General features: G+C 36.8%; 1 protein-coding gene across 3 annotated transcripts in view; it reads right to left on the bottom strand.

The window, feature by feature from the left end:
* Window positions 1–5,165: 5,165 nt before the first annotated feature.
* Window positions 5,166–16,955, bottom strand: part of axin1 (axin 1) — a 34,858-nt gene continuing 23,068 nt past the window's right edge. For 2 of the 3 annotated variants that reach the window (XM_028455095.1, XM_028455094.1), the window contains 7 exons: window positions 16,211–16,348; window positions 10,700–11,166; window positions 10,450–10,617; window positions 9,417–9,653; window positions 9,233–9,340; window positions 8,219–8,368; window positions 5,166–6,477 (listed from right to left, as the gene is read on the bottom strand). In XM_028455095.1, the coding sequence (XP_028310896.1) occupies window positions 6,351–6,477; window positions 8,219–8,368; window positions 9,233–9,340; window positions 9,417–9,653; window positions 10,450–10,617; window positions 10,700–11,166; window positions 16,211–16,348 (1,395 nt within the window). In that variant the 3' untranslated portion in view covers window positions 5,166–6,350. The remainder of the gene's footprint in view (window positions 6,478–8,218; window positions 8,369–9,232; window positions 9,341–9,416; window positions 9,654–10,449; window positions 10,618–10,699; window positions 11,167–16,210; window positions 16,349–16,955) is intronic. The other variant, XM_028455096.1, reaches the window with a different exon arrangement.

Genomic DNA, 16,955 nt, shown 5'->3' with positions numbered 1-16,955 from the left:
CCTGTGCATCATCCAATAGAAATAATTTAACAGCTTTGCAGCAAAAACAGCAACACGTCCCAGTACACTCAAAGAGTGCCATCTTCAGTTTGTATCTGTACAGTACAGTGGTGGAAAACAATGAAAAACAGAAGCATTCATGTTTGATGTGCTTTGATTCTTCTTTTTAAAAATGAAATCTATCAATGAACCCAAGGCTTTTCTATGTGCTATAGTTGTGTTTGATTACATGTTGGGTCTCATGCTCCTATGTGCTCCATAGGCACTGCTGCACTCCTGCAGTATAATCATAGACAGTCAGCTATAGGAGAGGAGAGGAAAGCTGTACACTGATGAGAAGTCATCAGTGGATTCCTGCATGTCATTCAGACTGATGTAGTGTCTGGCTGTCCTACAGAGAGTCTTCACTGTATCACTGGGTGATTTGTGATGGCAGTGATTTGTTCTGACATTTCTCAGAATACAATTTTAATCCTCAAAACAACCTCAAACTCATCATGTCACTTCTGCAGATGATATGAGACGTTTCTCATACCTGAACACAGACAAATACAGACTGTCTTCTGGATTTGTTAAGCATAGATAATGTAGATAATGGTTGTGTTCAGGGGTGGACTGGCCAAATGGCATACCGGGCATCGTCCTGGTGGGCTGTCGACTAAAAGTGGGCCAGTCAGGACCACTACCTTTTGTATTTTTGACGAGCGAGTGAAGGCAGACATGGTAACAGGTGGCCAAAAGTGGCAAGAAAAGAGGGAAAAGTGACCAAAAGCAGTCATGAGTGGCCAAAAAATTGGCAAATAAAAAGGAACCAGGTGGCATGTAATGGAAAAGGGTAGCTAAATGGGCAAAATGTGGCAATCAATAGTGAAAAAGGGCAAAAATGTGGAACAAAAAGAGGCAAAACAGGCAATTATTAGGCTTATTTGGATAAAAAGTGACCAAAAAAATTCAAGAAAGGACAAAAATTGGATAAAAGTTTCAAACTAGCAAAAATAAGACCAGAAATCGGGGAAAAAAAGGATATTTCTAGACAAAAGGTAGCTAAAATCTGAATAAAGGGGCAAAAATGGGACAAAGGAAGTAGTAAAATGGTCAAAGAAAATCTGTAAAAAGGGGTTAAAAAGGTTTTCTAAAGGAATAATAATTAAAATTAAGACATAAAATGCCACGTGTTGAGCATCACTGCCTTAATAATGCTGTTACGTATACTGCTGATAACGTCGTGAACTGGTCCTGACAGAAAATGAAGGCTTAATTTTGGTCCCAGCCCATCCCTGTTTTGTGTTTGTCAGGCAGTTAAACAGGGGGACAGGCAGAAAAAAACATGATTTGTGCATATTCTGAGTTTGTGATTCTTGCCAGGGGGCATAAGAAAAACAAAAGATAATATAAATAGAATTAAATATATAGACCGTCTGGAGATTCTCGCTAACATATGTCTAACATATACAAAAGGCATATATGAACTTTATCAGTGTTAACAATAAATTGAATTTTAAAATAAATGTTTTATTCTCATTATTCAAAAAAAAAAAAGATTTTGTTTTGTGTCATAGTGAGATAAGTTTATTGGTTACCAAACCACATTCCTTCCTTCTTTTTCAAACATTTTGTGTCGATATAATTTACTTACATCAATATTCTTACTTTGTCCCCCTTTACCGCCTAAAATGAACTAAAGGAAAAATAGCCAATAAAAATGAAACTTCCCAGTCCTTGTGTGATCTACTACTTTATTATTATTTTCTAACCAATGAGCCAAACAAAGACAATGACCAATAAAATCAAAAGGACTTCATGATTGGTTTATTGCATGTGTTTATTGTTCAGGTACCTTCAAGTAGTTCCCATGCTAGAAACAGGTCCAGGATGCTGAATGTCAACACAAAGCTGTTGTTGGTGTCAGTTGTACAAATTTACATCAAATCAGGTACTGTAGGTCAATGGTGTGGAACATTTTACAGGATTTTTTAAAAAGACAAAAAAAAAAAAAGCAGATAACTCGTAATGTATAAACATTTTCCTTTCCCGGATGAAGTTGGTCAACTTAAAATAATTGAATCTATGTAAAACTATACGAGTAACTTCAGTTTTAGTTTTGTAATTGTAATTTTTCAGTTAATGGGACTGTTTGTATATATCTCTACATTGTACACAATAAAGGCACTGGTGTTGATTTTTATCTTGTGAAAAAGTCACTTCTGGGGCTTTGACAGTCAGATTCACATCTCCATTTTATGTCAAATTTAAAGTGTTAAACTTTGTCAAACACTGAAATGCATCAACCCAAATATATTTAACAGGTATCGGTTTGAAACCTGCAAAAAGCAACATCTCAAGGATGAGAGTGGAATGTCTCCTGGGTTTCCTAGCAACAAGTCTTACACAGTATGATTGGACTCCAGGTCCAATTATGCTGCAGTCTAGGATAATAGGTTATATGTTTGGATACGCTCCCAATTCATTACTGATACCGCCATAAGCAACAGGATACAAATCAGATGTAGACCTTGAATCATGTCACCTCTCGTCAACGCTGACAGCGTGCCAGTATTCACAGCTGCAGTGCAAATGTGTCATTTACATTGTTAAACAATGGAGTGAATGCAAATGTCTCCTAGTAATTACATATAAATGCACTGCAAGCACGAGGACGGGCTTCACTGGATGTGTGGGCAGAAATTATCTGCACCATGGAAATTATTTACAACCTTTGATTTAATGACCTAAATGAAAAATTTGAAAGCAGGATATCGAGCTAAAAATGACCAATAATGGAACTCTACTTTAATCGTCTTTGGTGCAACAAGATCTTCTATCTCCTACACATCACGGGATCTGTAAACAACGTCAGCGGGGAGTGTGATGGAGCAGTGATTAACCAGGCCTGTCTTGATTTATTCAATAACTCAGATGTGTGCTAAACAACAAAACAATACAAAATGTATGAACGATTTTTCTTTTAAACAACCAGCCTTTTAAACATGAATGACTTTTAATTCATGAGCAACAGACGCTTTACTTCTCTTTTTAAAATCGTCTGTAATTAAACAAAGGGCTAATCATCATCCATCCAACAATGACCTCACTTTGCCTACAGTTAAGCTCCGCCCACACAAAAACATTGGAACGCTTCCATGATTCTCATTTCTACACTTTGCATTGTGAAATATAAATCTTTAATATTACAAATTAAGTTTTTGAGGGGGGAAATGTGTTAAACAGCCAATCAGGGACTTGTAAACTCCAAACTAACTTGATATGATTATTAGCTTTATTATTATATTAACTTTTTATGAGAAATTAAATGCGACCAAAACCTTCCAGTGACACACTGCAGGTAAAATAAATCATACACTAGGCCTGAAGTCCAGCTGAATATTATTGCACATTACAATGCAAGAGTGTGCAAAAAGAAGACCCTGTTGCATCATTTTATACAATTTGACCAATAATTTTCTACCCCACGCTGATGTTTCATTTAAATCATATTTAGCGCTAATATGTTTGCCTCATTATGCCCTTTGTAGTGGATTGTATGTAGAAGTATTTTTCATTCAAAGATAATAAAGACACAAATAACTGTGATTTTGTTGTTTAAACAACACTGAACATTATTTGTGTGAAACAAAGCAATAACAACAAAGATTGGTGACCAAACTACATTAAAATGTTTGGGTTTTTGTAAAAACATTAGGTAAGTGTGGAGGAAAAGTGTATACTTTAGCTAAGGGCATTATTACAAATTAAAATGTGAAAAATCATCATTAAGAAGCTGCATACAGCTTAACCTACAACAACAACAATGAAAAAGGAAAGAATTCCCCCCAAAATAAAAAAATACAATAAATATTTTCAATAATGTTCACTTTGTGAAATATCTTACATTCACAGGTTGCAGAGAAAAATGACTCATTGGTACCTTTTGAAAGCACCACTTTACACTCGTCTCTTAAATACATGATCTATAAATACATTTCAATGACCATAAATTATCTCTAACACCATCTCAAATGCTACAAACTTCTCATAAGGCCTGTTTTTAAGACATCAGGCTGAAAATACAAGTGGTTCAGATTTTCTGGCAGCTCAAGATTCAAGTTCACAAACTCTACATATTCAGTGGTAGTAGCAGTAATATGAGCAGCCTGGCAGAATGCTAGTACATTAAGTGCTAAAGGTGCTTAGAAAAGCAGCCTACAGCAGTGTTTCCCAACCTATAATAATATCCTGCACACCCTGAGGAACATACAAGTTAGTGTGCTGCCTCTTTTATAGACACACATTAACATCCAATAATAAAACAGACCACACTGAGCCGTGTACGCCGTACGAGCCCTTTAGTCATATTCTGTCAAAAGGCTTCACCTTGTCCTGAATTGTTAATTGTTGACAAGTTGGAATAATGGTAGGGTGTATTTTTACTTTACAATAAAAAACAAATATTTTTGTTCTTGGTCCATGTTTTATTTTGATATATATATATCTATATATATATATATATATATATATTTGTTTGTTAAACCTGGTTGGTTTTCTCTGTGTATGGGTTAAAGCCCCTTCTTGTGTATTGCACACCAGGGCTGGGGTCAATTCCATTTTTCAGTTTCCAATTACCCGTGTTCAATTATAACTCAATTACGATTACAGTGAGCAGCATTTTTCCAATGACAATTTCATGACGATTACTTTTGCATCCTCAGAAAGTTAATTACAGCTATGTTCTTAATTACTAAAGTTCAATTGAAATCAATCACAATTACTGCGCCTGAAATAAACAACCTAACAAAAGCCAACGTTCCTCTTGTGTTAGCTTTCTGTTAGCATCTCTGATGATAACAAGTCCTAAATCAGATGTAAAATACACTAAAAACAAACTCATTTCTTTTCTATCTATTGGTTACCTTGTTAGGCTTCCTAATCAATAAGTTTTAATATTTTTGGTGTGGAATCTGAGCCTTTTTTTAATCAGTATACCATTAGATTTATATATTATTATTATTTAAATTTTTTTTAATGGTAAAATGTGGGAACGCTTGATATAAAACACATTTTAATAATTAACAACATATGTGTAGAACTGTACATAGAACTGCAACATGGTTCCCCAGTTTTGTTAAATTATAATTGACAAATTACAAAGTCAATTACCTGAACTCAATTACAATTTAGCTATGATTATGACAGCAACAGATCTTTCAAATTATAATTACGCCAACATTCTAATTCATTATTAATTATGCAATTACTTATAACTGACCCTAACCCTGTTGAACACCCCGTCTTGATGGGTCACAGGTTCCCAGTTATGCCTCGTGTCTGCATTCCCAGTTGCTAAAAGGTTTGAATTTTTGAATTTCCACTGGAATACTTTTGTTTTATAGACATTATTTGAATGTGTTGGATTGTTTTTTTTACTTTGGATAGTTGTAGGTTTGTTTTTGTACTTTATATCTTATATCTATTCAGGATTATTAGTTATTAGAACATTATTCTTTCCTCATCCTTTTCCGTCTGCATTTGGGTCCAACTCTTCACCTCCACCATCCTCAGCATTTTAGTCACAGTTTTTGTCGACTAAAACTAGTCAATTATTAAAATGTATGACATGTTTGTCATAAAAAAAATTACTACAGGAACTAATCTTGTCTAATTTGCAACTAATTTACAATTTGAGGTAAATAATATATCACATTGTATAATGTTTAATATCTGTAGATCTAATTCTATAGACAATACAAAATATTTTAAATGTAATAGTTTTAATCCGGACTAAAAATGACCAAAAAAATTTAAATAAATAAATAAAAACAGTAGCTTTTCATCAGACAACTAAGGCTAAATGAAAACGTGTATTTTCACTGGGGTACATGAACCGCTGGTTGGAAAACACTGCTCTAGTCACCTCTCCAAAACAATGAGATACAAACAAATGAAAATGAGCCCTATAAAACATTTGATAGTCTTTAACACTTCAGTTTTAATAAGATTGAAAAATTTAAATACTTAAATAGATATAAAATTCTTTCATTTTAACACAAACTGTACACATCCGGGACACATTATAAAAATGACAGGTGCCGATACTTCAAAAGAAAACCCTCTGATATGTAATTATCAAAAATATGTTGCTTTAGTCAAACTTTTATTGTTCTTCATTCATCTAGTGAACTTTACAAATGCTACAATACACCCCAAACAAGGAAGAGCTGTCATTGCTCTCTCCACACCACAGCAGAGGTGAACAGTCAGCAGTTCTCCACCTCTGCTGTTCACATCTTCAAAAAAAAAAAAAAAAAAAAACACTTTCTTTCTTCATCTTTGCTCCATCACATGCTCTCAGCGCTTCAATCAACCTTCTCTACTTTCCCAATGATCTTATCTTCAAAGATCGGCAAGATAGCCTCATCTTCACGTACCTCTTCAAACACCACTCCACAGTCGAACTCGTCACTCACATTCTTAAAATAATACCTGAAAAAAAAAAGGCAGTCAAAGGAAATATTCTGAAATGGAGACTTCAAAATGCTTCAAGTGTAATTGCACCTATTTAGATCATCAGAAAGTGCAGATGTAATTGGCAGTTATTATGCTCCGTTATCTTTTCAGTTCAACATTTGCAACCTAAGTGGGTGAAAGGCACCAAATAAACTAATTACAACATTTCTATTTCACGCATTGAAGGCAGCTTTTTGTCCTTGGAAGCCACCAAAATGAACGTTCCAGAGACTGGGGACCCCCACTGTACCCGAAGGTGTTTGAACACTGACATGAACATTGAAGATCAGTCATGTGGAGACAGGGCCATCAATAAGGAGGAGTAAAGGGCACAGCTTTTTGGGGCCCATCCAAAAAATCCACTGTAATCCAGGAACTCTATCATCAGTTGCTCCATAGTATATAGTCATCTTAAAGATGTAAATCCTTGTTTTAATCAGAAATAAAATGGGTTAAAATTGTGGAAAAGGTGGTGAAATGAGATTCTAAAAACCACAGAAATTGGTTAAAAGTTGCAAATTAGAGTGGCTAAAAACGGATAGAATAAGTGGTAAAAAGGGTTCATTCATAGTGTCAGTTGGTTTAAAAGTGTAGGAAATAGGTGGAGGGGGATTGGGGTAATGCAAATTAAAAAGAGAAAACAACTAGTTTAAACTGGTAAATTATGGGCGTGACAAATGGTAAATGGGTTTAAATTAGGAAAAAAAAAAAACAAAAGCATGAAATATGGTGAAAAGAGGTTAAAAGTGACAATGATGGGTCAACATATGTGACATTAGGTTGGAAAAGTGGTGGAAAGGGTTTCAAAGTGAAGGAAATTACTCAAAAATGGGGGGAAAATGTGCAGAAAAGGCATTGAAAATTGATGTAGAAGTGGCAGAAATGGGAGAAAAGTAGCAACAATGCAATAAAGGGACCAAAAATATGGCAAGAAGTTATGAAAAAAGGTTAAAATATGGGAAGTTTGGTGAAGTTGCAGAAAAAAGGTAAAAATTAGCAAAAATGGGCTCATTGTTCAAAAAATATTCTTAGTTTCTTGATGACCGTAAGGTTTAGAACAACCGTCTTAAGGAACTGATTTTTTATATTTTTATTTTTTAAACAAAAATAAGCACGGTTTCAAAAAAGAGCACAAAGCTTTTTTTCTTATCAGGATATAAATACTGAAAATTTTAATTTCAAAAATGTATTTGTTCATTTATTTGCTCAAGAACATTCCCATGACCCTCCCTGAACCACTTTAGTGACAGACCCGTACGTTTAGAACTTCTCTCTCTCTTTTTTTCTATTTTATTCAACCTTTTAATAATCGTACTGCCAACCAGAAAAATCTTGAAACAATTCTTAAAGTCTTACGTTGTTAGTTTCTGTCCAATTCTGACTTTGTCATCTACAAGTTGCTTTAGCGGAAATGTCTAAATTACATCTTGGCTCCTCCATGTTTCACAATAACAGCCAGGAGCAATAACCACAATGCAAACAGCCCACGGCAAAACATAGCAATTCACTTTTTAATTATAATGTTTACAAAGGCTTTTGTTTCCACAAGATCCGTTTAATGGCTAAATGCTTTTTAATGTCTTGTGGAAAAATAAGATGTGGCACTCTAAATTCCTTAATTCTACAAACACACACAAGCTCAACAGAAAACTAAAGTATTTTTTTTTTTTATCTTAATGAAGCTGTTATTGTTTCCAAACACAAGCATAAATCCCACCTGTAGTTTCCTTTCTTGGTGAGCAGCTCCTTGAACTGGCCCAGTGTCACCTCCCTCCCTCTGACAGACGTCCTGTATGGTATCGCCTCCTCACAGAAGTAATACGCCACCGTCGTGTTTTCACACGCTTGCTTTTTAGAAGCTTTACGTCTTCAAAAGAAGCAGAAAGAGACATTTTCATTGAAGAACATACTTTTAAAGAACGTCATTCTCACTGTTAAAAGAAATATATAAATGTTTTATTGACTTCTGCAAGTCCTGATCATTCAAGTTCACTTTATCGGAAACCAAAAACAATGCATGGCTGAACACCAGCAAAGATATATGGGCTCACAAAAATGTCTCTTTTGGATCCGAGGGCCACATTATCAACATTCATGTCTTTGTGTGTTATTGTTGTTTTGTGCGACATTTCCTTCCAAAATCCTAAATTGCAATTTTTGAGGGTATTGTTTTGGGGCCACACACAGTTCGACTGAGGGCCGCACGTGGTCCCCGGGCCACCAGTTGTTCATACTTGCTCTAAATTCTAGCTTCACTTATACAGCTTACAGCATGCCTCAGAAAACCTGAACCAGATATATTTTCTGTTTACGTCCCTGAGGCACTGAGACGCTTCGTGCTTGTCTGAAAAAAAAAAAACGTTTCCACAGACTTTGGATTCACACTGAGGCTCGTCTTCATCTCATAAAGAAATACTTGCTTATTTTTATTTTTACTTGATTTATCAAATAAGACAAGCTCTCCTGCTTGAATAGACTTCAGTATACCATGCACACTGTTATAAAAGGTGTGCTAAATGAGTGTGGACTGTTGCTGGGAAGCCTCCAGTTGGTAAGAAAGCCCAGTTACACATCAAACAGGAATGCCTTGGTTAAAAGAAACCTGTGCTCATAATCTAGAAGAAGAACTCGTCTGCCTCAAAGGCTCAGGAAATATGTGTCTCAGCTTCATCAGTAAAGTTTTCCAATATTTAGAAGAAAAAACAGAGAAATCTGCAGTTTTGACACATACTCTGTCTCTGAGAGCTCAGTGTCTGACACAGCAGGAACTACGCTGAGAGGAGGGAACTGTGCCGAGCGGACTGCGGTGCGGCCCCTCTGGATCACCTCCATCACGTACCTGGAGGGTAGAACCATTCTACAGTTAGAGACAGGAATGCTAGCAGTGCTGCAGTCATAGCACACCAGTATCTCACCTCTGCTTCGGCTGCAACGTTCCCGTTTTATTCTTTTCCTCCTCGAGCCGTCGACAAACCTCCTCCAGCTGAGTCAGTGGGCTGGGGGCGGGGTTGGGGGGCATGGTGGGATCCTGGATGAACGGATGGGAAGGCTGTACGTTGGTGCGCAGCTGGCTACTGATGCAGGGATGCATCAGACCTGACTGCTCTGCTGAGCCTTCATACGCCGTGATCCTCTTCGATCCTGAGATACTGCTGGAAGTTTGAACAATTATTACACCTTTAATAAATACCTAGTGATGAAAGAAAGGGACCTGCACACTTTCTCAATGATTTTGATAACACTTGAAGTTTTATAGATAAAGGTTGACATTACGCTGTCATCTGTTCTTTGTTGATATACTGTATTATAACAAAATGTATAGTTCAGGGATGGAGAAAAGTTTGAATGAAGGTATTCTTTGCAGCAGTATGTCTATTTTAATTTCTAAAGAGTAAAACTTGACCTTCCATGACACCTTATTTGTGCTAATGACAGATAATGGCAGCGTAATGTCAGCCTTATGTATAAACCTTAAAGTGTTACCAAGAATTCTTTGAAATAATAAGGCCACACTTTCATAAGGACATTAAAACTGTTTTTTAATAGGAATAGAAAAGTAGATCAGGTCCAAGCGTAGTGTAGAGGTGTTTAGGATTTATAAAGCTAAAACTGCTTCAGTTCCAAATATTTGTAACTAAATGTTTTAATCAGGTGTGTTTGCAAAGTAGCTTTACAAATGACAAAAGAAATCACATTATCAAGAGAAACTTTTAAGATTATTTAAATTTTTCTTATTAAGTTACACCCATCACCAATAAACGTGGAACCAAATTAACACAAGTAGATTATCATCATAACCACTTTATCCAAATTACTGTATAGAATAAAGAAAAATATGTTTTTAATAGCATCACCTTTTCTTATGTTTTAACCTGAAGTATTACTGGGATGTTGGTGGCCTATGATCTCAGCCATTAGTGACCTATAAAATGAAATGTTATCACTCACCAGAGTGGACTCCTCTTGTGTTGAACCATTTCTTTCTCTCCTTCCATCAGCCACAAAAGGATCTTCTGGTTTTTCTCCATCTCTTCTGTCTGCCCGGGAACGTCACATGGCCGTACGTCCTCACCTTTCCTGAATGCTCTTTTCCACTGCGTGCTGCTACCTTTTCCACTACAGTACGATTAAAAACCCAGCATTAATGGGAAACCAGGGGTAGAATGTGAACTACAAATAAAAGACTTGCGTTTCTTACCTGAACCCTGTGAGATCCACGGTGTTGGATCCAGTACCGTCTGCGTAGCTGTGAGGCTTAGATCCGTAGTGACTGGTCTCTGAGCCCCAGGCTGAGCTGCCGTGCACGGCCTCGGGTCTCCACTGCTCTTTGGATCTCCATCCACCTGCGTGCTGATTGTGCTGTACGTGTTTGTGACTGTTCTTGGACGGATATTTTTCCTGAGCTGCCCCTTTAAATGCGGGAAACCCATCTGGGGACCTTAAATTTGGAGAATGGCGGCTATTTCCTGGTGACTGGCAGCCAGGGGTTTTCATCACTCGTTGGACGTGATCGTCCAAGATGCTCTCGGGATCTTCCTCGTGTGCGTCTCGCAGAAAAGGACCAGTGTAGGCCATGTCAGCGTAGCTGCAGCTGTAATTCTGCAAGTGTGCAGCAGGGGGGAACCTGAGACTGGTGTTTGCTGTGACTTCCTCTCCATCCTCTTCCTTTAGCATTGCACACAGGTGATAAGTAGAAAAAAGAATAAAACAGTAGAATTTTAGATTGAAAACTGACAGTTTGGCTATAAACTCACATTAAAGATGCACTAATTTACAACCTCATTTCAAAAGCTTTTTTCACTGTTTACCATTCTTTTTTACATATTCAAATTATGACTATTTTGCAGATTTTAATCCCATTCCATGATGAATCTTTTCTTACTTACTGCAAAGGATTGGAAAAAAAGAGTATCTTTAATTACCAGCTTCATTTTGCACAAAGCTGCACACTGCACAGCATTATCTCTGACTGACTTACTGAGAGGGAACCATTTTGACAGAATCTGATTCGAGGGGGAATTACTTGGTGGGATGCTGCAGGCAATGAAAGGAGGGGGGGGGGTTGAGAGGGATGTGCATCGATGACAGAAATAACAGCAGAACTACTAGTGTTGTAGGATTATGAACAGAAAAATACTTAAAAGCTAAAAAAAAACAACTATTTTTTGGGAAAATCTTAATCTAATGATGTTTATAGTAACACTAAAAGTGCCTTAAAGCAGGTTGTTTTCAAAACCTGGACAATAAAGACATATTATGGCTCAATATCTCACAAATTTTAGGATAAGCCACAGAACAAAAGATGCATAACAAAGGGACACCTTTCATTTTTTAGCCAGTCCAAGTCTAAAATGCATCTTTCACAAAGCTCAACTCTTCACGCTCCAAACCATCTGTGTTTGTTATTCCCCCAGAATCTAGCGTTGATTCACTTTAAGGGTATCAAAGCTCTGTTTCTGCACAGGCCAAACTTTCCAGTGCCTGCTGGTTTACTGCTTTGGTGACACTGAAAATAATCGACATGCAGCCAGTCTCCTTTTGGCGGCACCGGCTTCATATTAAGCCCAGCCATAAAGGTGTATAAAAGTATAACACTGACATTTAAGCCCTTTGTACTCACTGAATGAAAAAGTTTCATTCATTTTATCGACATCTTTCTTCAAATTAATTGTTTGCATGTGGCCAGAGTGAAGAAAGTGTCAGATAAAACATTGATCCTATTGGTCAACTAAGTATTTAATAGCCAATGATTGTTCATATTTGTTTAAGATTAAATTGTGTTAAAAGAAGAATAAAGATAAAAACAGTTCACTATAAACTGAGTCCCGCTCTCACATCAGGTTAATGTAAGAAGACAAGCCAAATAATAAAAGCTTCCAACAACAAAGTGAAGCCAAACCTAGGAAGGAGAGTTGGGAACAACCACATAGTTCAAATATTTTTTTTCTGTTCATAGTTTAGGCCAGTGTTTCTCAAATGGGGGTACGCAACAGCCTTACAGGGGTACTTCACACAGAGAGAGAGAGAAGAATTTTACGAATGAAAGCAATAAAAATATGGGGTTTATTTTTGGTTTAAAATGATAATCATACTAAAAATTACCAGAAAAACACAACAACAACAACAACAAAGACACACTAAATGAGAGAAAAATACACAAGATCACTACAAAATACACAAAAGTAACAGAAAAACATCCAAAACGACATAAGTAACAACCACACGACACCAAAAACACTGAGAGAATAATTCAAATAATACCAAGAACACACAAAAACAACAACAACAACACAAAATAAGAGAAAAATATACAGAATAATAAAAAGAATAGATAAAAAAAAACAAAACAAAATGACTCCAAAAACACATATGATGATGACAGAAATGATCTTGATTAGAACATGAACTGAAAATACAAGGATCGGTCTTGGTCCCACACCAGGTGATAGATGACCAGAAATGATAAAAACTATAAAAAAATCTTAACAGGAGGAACTAAATACTGTTTCATTCCACTGTTTTCATTCCATCGTTATGTTCTATAGTGGTTTTTTTCACAGAATTGGGAGCAAAATGTTGTAGTCATAAGGAGAAACTTGGATTAAAAATTGGGGTACTTGAGCCAAAAAAGTTTGAGAACCACTGGTTCAGGCAATAGTTTAAGATGAGCTACTTTTATTTAGTATGATCCTATTGGTCCACGTGCATGTAATGGAAATCATAGCATTCTGTCAGAGTATTTATTTGCTTCCCTCCTTTGTCTCCAGGGTGTGAACTAATGAAGGCTGTCCTTTCATTTTAGCCTTGGAGATTCATAAAGTAAACTTCAAACTGTTTAATGGCAGCTTATCTCCTCTTGGGGCCGACCACATGAATGGTGTGCCTCGAGACTCCATACTTGGCTCTGTGTACTGAGCGAGGTATGTGGGAAAAGCCACAATTTCATCAGCGTTCAAGTGACAACAAAGAGACGGCTTACTGTCGCAGAGCGGGCGTGCAGGTGCTCCATCTGATTCATCTATGAAAGCGTATTTGTACCAGGCCAAGGACAGGCCTCTCCAACTGATTCAGGAAAGGCTTTTATTCTGCTTTCAAATGGCCTCTGTAATTTCATGAAGGCCACACAGAATCAGGTTCCCTTTGTTAGTGAGAACTTAGAGCCCAACGAGCAGGTTCGCAGCTATTGATGCTCTTCAACCAACAATCTGTTTTTCTCTAGCTTATTCATGGGTACTGAATATTTTATCACTTGTTTCAGTACACATAATGCAGGGAAAAACTCTGCAAATGCTTTAGGTATTTTCTGCTTTCAGAAAAACAAAGCAGCCACAGCCCATATTCCCTAAAATATTTATTTACCCTTATTCTTTATTTTTTTTTTTAACTGCATAGTTTAGCCCAGTGGTTTTCAAAATTGGGGCTGAGCCGTAGCTTAAGGGTGCGTGAAATAATCATTTTCTTAAACTATTATTCATGTTGTAGAACTACAAAAGTGTATAATTACATATGGGGACCAATGCACCAAAAAAATGTACCGTACATTTACATGTACAGTATATGGATACTGGGCATGACACAATGCTGTATCACTTTGAACCTATTTTAAGCTCAATAGCTTAAAAACATGCAAACTCATTTTTAATTTCTAATAAAGGTGTTCATATTTTGTTTATTGGTAATACACTAAACACATTTTAAATACAAGACTAGTACAGGTATTCTTTAAGTTCATTTCTACTACAAAAATATTTAATATTTAAGTTGAAATGTTCATCATTCCGATGGCATTTAGGGGAACAAATGGCAGTTAATTGTGTTTAATTGATGGGATTTCTTCCCTGTAGGGATTCCCGAGATCAAAAACGTTTAAGAACCCCTGGTTTAGCAACGTCTTTTGTCCTGTTTTAGAATCAGAATCAGAAAACTTTATTTATCCCCGAGGGGCAATTCAGCTTGCAGTAGTGGGTTGGGTTGCAGCAAGGAACAGAACATTACACACACATCCACATTTCATCTTATCAGTCACTGTGCACGAGAAAAACAGACAGCCATGAAGTTACAACATTGCGATAAAGTGCAATAGTGGCAATAAATAAATAAAAATAGATTCAACCCTAAAACACAGTAGAGGAGACATCTCATTTGGCCCTCTCACTAGTAATTAATAGCTTGATGGCAGCAGGAAAACAAGAGTTTGTATATCTAGTTGTCTTCCTGATGGGAGCGAGATAGCGCCTCCCAGAGGGCATCAGGGTGAATCTTTCCTTAAGAGCATGATGTGGATGGCCAATGATGTTCTTTGCTTTTTGAAGCACCTGCCTGCTCCATAGAGTGCAAATCAGGAATCTGCACACACATGATCCTGGCACAAGTTTTTACAATGTTGGACAGGCTACTTTTGTCTTTCACTGACAATCCATAAAACCAACACATGAATGAAAAGGTTAAAAGACTCTCAATAAAACAATGATAAAAAGCACATAAAATAGGTCTGGATGCATTAAAAGAGTTCAGTTTCCGCAGCAGGTAGATGTGCTGTTGGCTTTTTTTCGCAAAAAGCCTGTGTTTTTATCAAATTAGAGGTTGGCGTCAAATATTGTGCCCAGGTATTTTGTAGGTGTTCACCATTTCCACCTTTTCACCATTAATGATGCTGGCTTCATGCTTTGGTGGGTTTTTCCTGAAGTCAATGATCATTTCTTTAGTTTTCGTTACATTCAGGTCCAAATACCGCATTTTTCGGACTATAAGGCGCACTTAAAATCCTTTCATTTTCTCAAAAATCGACAGTGCGCCTTATAATCAGGTGCGCCTTATGTATGAAATTAACTACTGTGCTTCAACATACTGAACTGAAAAAGTGAGTGTATTGTTCTGTATTTTATGTGTTAAACCTGAACAATGTTGAGAGTTATTGTTAATGAGTTGAATAAAGTTTGACTTATCTGACTATTTTATTTCGCTTAATGCGAAGAATAATATTAATAATAACAAACCGGTGCGCCTTATAGTCCAGTGCGCCTTATAGTCCGATGCGCCTTATGTATGAAAATAGACCCAGTCAGACCCATTCATTGCTAGTGCGCCTTATAGTCCGAAAAATACGGTAATTGTCACTACACCATGTAACGAAGTCAGACAGAGCACGACCATGGCCTGCTTCAGGGTTATCATCTCTCTTTAATTCTTCTTTTCTTATTTCCTTTTTCATCAAGTAAAAGTAGCTTTAAAAAAACAATAAAACTTAAAATTTGCCAGTATGTTTGACCTCTATTCCTCTGTGTGTGACTTGTTTTCTCTGATGTGTGTTGAAGAGAACGTTGTCTCACTTTAAACTGAATCTACTCTTAGTTACTAATAAAATAACCTTGAGTGTGATCCTGTATAATGAAACGTTTGGAATTGAATGATGGAGCCTCAGCTCCACAATGTCTTAGTGAAGTACAGTATGTGCATTTTTATAAAGGGCCTGAGGCCTCATTTATAAAACATATATAGGAGAACATATGTCAAAATTCTAAAAATGCACCATGCAAAAAAAAAAAAATTCTCCACCTGCACGCACTTTTTCCTTTATAAATCACAGCCCAGCTAGAAGTTGGTGCGGGTGAATTCACCTCAGATTCCGCCCACATCCAATAACGCTCACATCCACTGTGCGTGCTCTGTATGGAGCAGAAGCAGCAGCAGAGAATAAAGAGAAACCTACCAGTTGAACTTCCTTCAGTCGCTCCTCTAGTTTCTCCTCTGCCTCCCTCTCTCTCAGCACGTCCTCCAGTCTTCTGATCAGCTCCGCAGCTAACCTGTCTGGTGCCACGTGCACATCCTTTGGAATCCGGTTTAGAGGCTAGAGGCATAAACATCCAACTGTAAGCACTCAGTGAGTTGTGGTCCCTGCTGGATAAACTATCAAAACAAAGTAACGGGAGCAAAGATGGTTTTAACACTCAAACCTCTAAAATACTGTCAAGTCTGATGTGAAATAACAGGGACCTGCTGAACTGGTAATAATGGCTGAACTGGTAAAAATGTTGCTCATCTTTTTTTAATGATTGTTAACAGGTATGACAACTTCTGATGGCCATGAACAAACCCTGCACAGATGCATAAAACAGTTACATTTAAAACAATTCTTCCTTTACCAACAGAAAAGACATGATTAAACATATTACTAACACAGTTTACTCTTGGGATCAATCTGGCCCCAGGGTTATTGGCCTTATTTGTTGAATGAAACCTTGACCTGTTCTCTAGCGCCACCATCAGTCCAAACTTTTAAATTAGAATTAATTTATCTTGAATCGTTTTCATCTAAATCTTCTCAAACTTACTGACAACATTAATGACCACAAGATTATGAATCTATTGGTTGTGGTGATGATATGACCTTACTTGCAGCAACACCATCCGGTCAAACTTTCTGTTAAAGAGTTATTTGTATCTTAAATATGTTT

The sequence above is a fragment of the Gouania willdenowi genome, chromosome 8, assembly GCF_900634775.1.
Source record: "Gouania willdenowi chromosome 8, fGouWil2.1, whole genome shotgun sequence".
Taxonomy (NCBI): domain Eukaryota; kingdom Metazoa; phylum Chordata; class Actinopteri; order Blenniiformes; family Gobiesocidae; genus Gouania; species Gouania willdenowi.
Note: the sequence above shows the minus strand (reverse complement) of the source record. Positions and strands in the feature narration are given on the sequence as shown.